This window comes from Poecilia mexicana, unplaced genomic scaffold, assembly GCF_051168715.1.
Source record: "Poecilia mexicana isolate PSO_F unplaced genomic scaffold, ASM5116871v1 scaffold_1, whole genome shotgun sequence".
NCBI classification, from domain to species: domain Eukaryota; kingdom Metazoa; phylum Chordata; class Actinopteri; order Cyprinodontiformes; family Poeciliidae; genus Poecilia; species Poecilia mexicana.
Window position 1 is genome coordinate 17,431,185 of NW_028263370.1, and position 5,654 is coordinate 17,436,838.

General features: G+C 38.9%; 1 protein-coding gene across 1 annotated transcript; it reads right to left on the reverse strand.

The window, feature by feature from the left end:
- Nucleotides 1–599: 599 nt before the first annotated feature.
- On the reverse strand, nt 600–5,370 carry LOC106927297 (homeobox protein OTX1 B-like). The gene is made up of 3 exons (XM_015002778.2): nt 5,243–5,370; nt 2,465–2,616; nt 600–1,479 (listed from the first exon to the last, which is right to left on the reverse strand). Exons 1-3 carry the CDS (start codon nt 5,337–5,339, stop codon nt 700–702), a joined length of 1,029 nt encoding a protein of 342 aa, XP_014858264.2. The 5' UTR covers nt 5,340–5,370; the 3' UTR covers nt 600–699.
- Between the last annotated feature and the right edge of the window lie 284 nt (nt 5,371–5,654).

Here is a 5,654-nt window from a genome sequence, read left to right on the forward strand (position 1 = left end):
CCATGAAGTGTCATTCAGTAAATAATGACACTTTTAATGCAAAGTTGACTCTTACTGAATTTTTATGTTAATTTTAATAGAACTTTCCATTAAAAGGGTCATTCTTGACCGAATAATGCAAAGTTTACGCCTTTAATGGACTTTTAATGCAACTTTGCATTAAAATTGTCATTATTTACTGAATGAACACATTCAGTAAATAAACATTCATGAACACTCCTTCATGTTTATGATAGTGTCATGTCAGTTTTATGCACACCATTTTAAATAAAATAAATAAAATAAACACATCGCTCTTCTTTAACCCTTTAACAGTATTTTATTTTGAATTTTTTTTTAGCAGCGTTTCACTGAGAAATGGCTCGTAGAAGGAGTTCAGCAGATGTGCAGTTACATCAGATGTTTGCTAATTGCTGCAGGCTAGTCTGAAGGAGGTGAGTGGGGGCGGAGCTAAGTCCACCTAGGTGTTTTGTGCAGCTGAATGGTTGCCAGGGAAGATGAAAGGATTTGCATGAATGAATCAGAGCGACACTCCAGGTATGTTTCTGATGAGGGAATAAGACGAAAAAAAAAAAAACTTACATTTTTCATAACACTGCCCCTTTAAAAATGTCTTTTCTATTAGATTCGGGATCTTCAATTTACAAAAAACGAACGAAAAGAAAGTCTTTGAACAGACTAAGCAATGGGCGAAGGAAGTCACAGAACCTGGAAGCGCCAAGAGGCCTGGTCTTTGTAGTCCAAACAGTCGGTAGCGTTGAAGTTGAGCTTCCAGGCTGAAGCTGCAGTCTGCTCCTTGTAATCCAGACAGTCTGTGGAGTTAAAGGCCAAGCCGGGCCCGCTGTACGTCTGGTGGTGATGTGGCGGGTGGTGGTGGTGGTGGCCCGTCGTCTGGCCAATATGGTGGTGTGGGTGTCCGGTCATGGAGGAGCCCGTCATGGGGCTGAGCTGGTGCGGGTGGTGCGGGTGGTGGTGGGAATGCATGGGTGCCAGGTAGGAGCCACACTCCACCCCGCTGAAGTAGGAGCCCGACGCTGAGGCCGGGTAGCCCTGGCTGTACGCCGCCGCCGTTTGGCTGTAGGACACCGGATAGGAAGCTGCTCCAGCATTGGAGGAGGAGGTGGCGGAGCGCTGCATGCAGGATGCACTGGTTGGAGCGACCGGGTCGGGCAGGTTGGCCGGCGCCGGGGCCGGGGAGATCGGCGCCGGGCTCCAGATGGACGACACCGGAGCGGTGACGGAGGTAGAAGTGCTGATCAAAGCAGGACCGCCAAGACCAGAGGAGGCAGAGGACGAGGAAGAGGAGGTAGAGGTGGAGGAGGAAGAGCTGGACACGGCCGGCGGAGTGAACTGGCCGCTGCTCTCGGATCCAGTGCTCTCCCTGGTCGGAGACGACTTCTTCTTCAGTGGTTTCACCTTGGCGCTGTTGTTGCTCTGCTGCTGCTGCCGACACTTGGCTCGCCTGTTCTTGAACCAAACCTGAGGAATGAAGACGTTAAAAGGTCATTACTGTACATCAGACTGGGACTGAAGCAATTAATCTGATTAATCTGATGGAAGTTTTCCTACACAGTTATAACCAGGTTAATCCTTGATTAATCAGGATTAATTGTCAGCTTTGAGTTTTTTATTGAATGGTTTTTCTTTCCATCTTCCATTTGCTTTCCTTTATAGAGGAAGATCATTTGTGGAGCACTGCCTCATACTTCCCTGATTTGTGTAAATAATCATCAGATTTTCTGTCAATAACTGTGCATGGTGAAAGCTTAAATGTTCATAAAATAATGATGTTTTTGAGAAATAAGTTGTTTGTGGATGGTAAAAGTCCATTTAGTTAACTTCAACCTCTGGGGTCAATAATCAGGATTTTTTTTCCCTTTTCCTAATTAATTTTGTACAAAAACAAATTCCTAGTTTGTAACTTACTGTAGTTTTGAAGTTATACAACAATATTTATTTGCTGCATTTTGCCAAAATAATCTTTGTTTCTATAAGATGTAACCCACAATGATAATAGAGATGTTGAAACTTGGACGTTTCTCAGATAAAATAAGGAAAAGCAGCCAATATTGCAGCTCTAATCCCGGCTGAGGATTCCTAAAGCCAGCTAAGGAAAATCTCTGAGAAGCTTTTCTGAAAGAAAGCTCATCGTATCAAAAGCTGCCAAACTTTCTTTAAAGACTTGTCTAAACTCGACTGAAAGTCGCTGAATATTTCTTGCTCACAGCAAAGTTAATCGAGCCCGAGGTGAAACACAGATGAGTCTCGCAGGAAGTGACACTGGATCCTATTAACCCCTTTACACTGTATTTCCTGAAGTTGGAAGCTTCAAAGAACGCATTTAAGTTTGAATTTAACGTTCGACTCCAGACTAAAAAAAATAAAAAGCCAAATCAGCATTTTTTCTCCCTCCCCGATGAGAAGTTGTGTATTTTTTGTAACTGCAGTGTTTGTCCTGGCTGACCTGCACTCTGGACTCTGGCAGGTTGATTTTCAGCGCCACCTCCTCCCTCATGAAGATGTCTGGGTAGCGCGTTTTGGCGAACAGAGACTCCAGGATGTCCAGCTGCGTCCGGGTGAAGGTCGTACGTTCCCGCCGCTGCTTTCGAGGGTTGGCTGATGGAACAAAACAAATAAAAAATCACAAAAAAAGTGTTAATGTTGATCACCAGGAACCTTCAAAAACCTAATAAAACCCCAAAGTTAAATGTGCAACTGTGCATGAAGCTTCAGTCTAAACTTATGATTTTCACTCAAAGAAAAAAATCAGCTTTCAATGAAAGAACAAATCAATCAATCATAAACATGGAAAACTTTAATTATAAAGTTGCAAAATACAACAACCAAATTCAAAACTTGGAGCGATGATACCTGATTTTATTTAATCACCTTCATGTTAAAAAGTTGTTTATGCTTCATGTTAATTTCTTCTTAAATTAAATCTGATGTTTAGTAAAAATCTGCAATGAATAATTAATTGAGTCCATGTTTGAGATTGATTCAATCTGAAAACGTGCTTAACGTTCAACTCTTTTCTGTGTTTTTACAAAACAAATTAAGTTTGAATAAATCTCAAACTGTGTTTTAAAGACTCTCTTCTCAATTCCAGTTATAACCATTTAGATTTTGAGCTGTAGCCCAAATTCCTTAAAAAAAGCAGTAAAAAAGTCCAACATGTAGAACCAAGTAGAAATCTTCAAATCAGACACCAACTTCAAAACCATTAGCATTTTGTTTTTTACAGTGCTTGCATTCTGCACTGTAAAATGACACTGGTGTGCAACCACTGGACATGCAAGCAGCAGAAAACTATTTTCAGATGCAAATGACATAATCTTAATTTCAGAGCGCTTGTGTCGCCCCCTGATGGATTGCAGTCCTGTGCAGAGAGCCATTTTGCCCGGTTAAAAAACTGCCACATCCAGGTGTAATTACACTGCAAACAGTTTGGTCTGTTTTTGACTAAGTTACTGTAACAACAGCAGTTCTTTACTGCATCTCACTAAAGATTCGGTCCCATATTCTGTTTGCTTCATGTTACAGATGTTTTCTGGATGAAACTCGATGCAAAAAACAAGATTATAAACATTTTGTGGTCTGAGCTGTCTTTATTTTTGCTCTTTTAATTATGTAATTTGACACAAAGTTGCAAATGGAAACATTATGAAATGTTAACTATAAAAATGTGTTTTAATCATCCATGAACTGTTATTGTTTTGCAGCTTGTCATAATTAATCCTCAAACAAGTTTTCATAGAAACTGTTTGCTTGTCGTGACATTTTGCTTCCTTTTCTGCTGACTACTTTGTAATTGTGTATTATTATTAGAGTATTATTAGTGTATCATTGTTTGAATTGCACAATTAGATTATTGTTCTGATTCTTTCATTTTTCACAAAATCTGATAAAAAATAAAACATTTTCTGTAATAAATTTGTACCACCAAACTATAACATATCTTACAGTAATAACTAAATCTGTAAATTATTCAAATTGAGTGAACTTGTTACCAAAAAGATCAGGTAATGTGCATTTTTTTTGTTTGTGGGGGATTCTGGGAACTATGACATCATAAATTTAAATACCGAGTTAAATTACTGTTTACTGAATAATCATTTGATTATTTTGCTCATTTAGTTGGTCTATCTTAGCTGCTATTCAGAAGCTAAGATAGAAAAAAGGAATAACATTTTAGAGAAGTATGAATAAACTTTTCAAATATATTCTAACAAGTTGCCATGTGAACTTTTTGTCCTGCAGCCTCTGCTAAGATGTGTCAATAATAAATTACATTTACTTGAGTAAATTTTGGAAAAACAAGTTTTACTGCACCACACCTTTTACTTTTGCTTGGCTAATTTTACTTTGAAGTGTCTTTACATTTCCTTGAGTAAAATTTCTGGATGTTCCCACTGCGAGTAACTTTACTGAATGAAGAACAAGCTTGTTTTAAACAGAAACCTCCAGTTTATCTTAAAGTGAGACGTTGTGTTTCTGCACAAGCTGCAGTTTTATTGCAAAGTTATTTTCCATTTGCTGAACTTGCTGTGTCCCTTTGAGGTCAAAGATACAGTAAATACTGAATAGTGTCACTGGAAATATCTTAACCTGCTTTATATATATTGGAGAAAGGATTTTCTTTACCTACATTTGTTATTTTATTATTATTTGATTTAATTATTATTTTAATCTGTAAAAAGCAAGAATGTGCTCCTAACTTTATATTCTTGTCTGCCTGGTGACCTTATTTTTAATCTTTTAACATTAAATCAGATGTTATGGTTAGTATTTGAATGGAAGTTTGCACTAAATATTTTTGAATAATTTTTTTAGGACAGCTACTCTTTCGTTTTATTTGAGTAAAAATGCTCTTGAGTACATTGTTTTGCTACTCTACCCACTTCTGGAAGTTGTTAGAGTTAATTCTTACACTTTACTACACCGAAATCCAAATAATTTAATGTGAAATATCGGATAAAATCTGAAAATCGTTTATCTTTATAGAAAAGTGGATAACTGGTGCCGGTGGGTTACGCTAATTTTAGTAAAATTAAGAATATGAAGTGCTTTTAGGATTCAGTTTGAAGCGTAAAACGAACACACCAGCTTAGCAAAAACTCACCATAAAAATAAGAATATATTTTAAAACAAGCACCTGGAAGTGGAAAAAAAACAACAACACATTTGTGGAGGTTTTGGTTTCCGTTTGCAGGCGTTATTTTGTGTTTGTCTTCGTGCGTACCGGGATAGCCCACGGACGGGTGCAGCAGGTCCATGGCGGCTCCGCTCAGGCCCAGCCCGCTCATGCCGTACGGGGCCTGTTTGAGGTAAGACATCATGCTAGAAGCAGCGAGGGGAGACCGGAGTCTGGGCGGACTGGACAGGTGCGGGTCCCCGGTGATCGACTGGGACCGTCGGCTCCTGCAAAAACACAAACGCACATGCGCAAAACTAAAAAACTACGTCAGGTGAAGGCAATTATCTAAAATGCGGACTCCCTCAAATTAACGAAGAACTGCTTAAACATCTTTTAATATTATATTTTAGAGCTGCAGATGTAAGAAATAAGAATAACTCCTGATTTGAAATAAAAAGTAACACCTGATATTCCCATTTTGTTCCGAATTGAACTCGATCAGTCGGTGCCTCCAAGC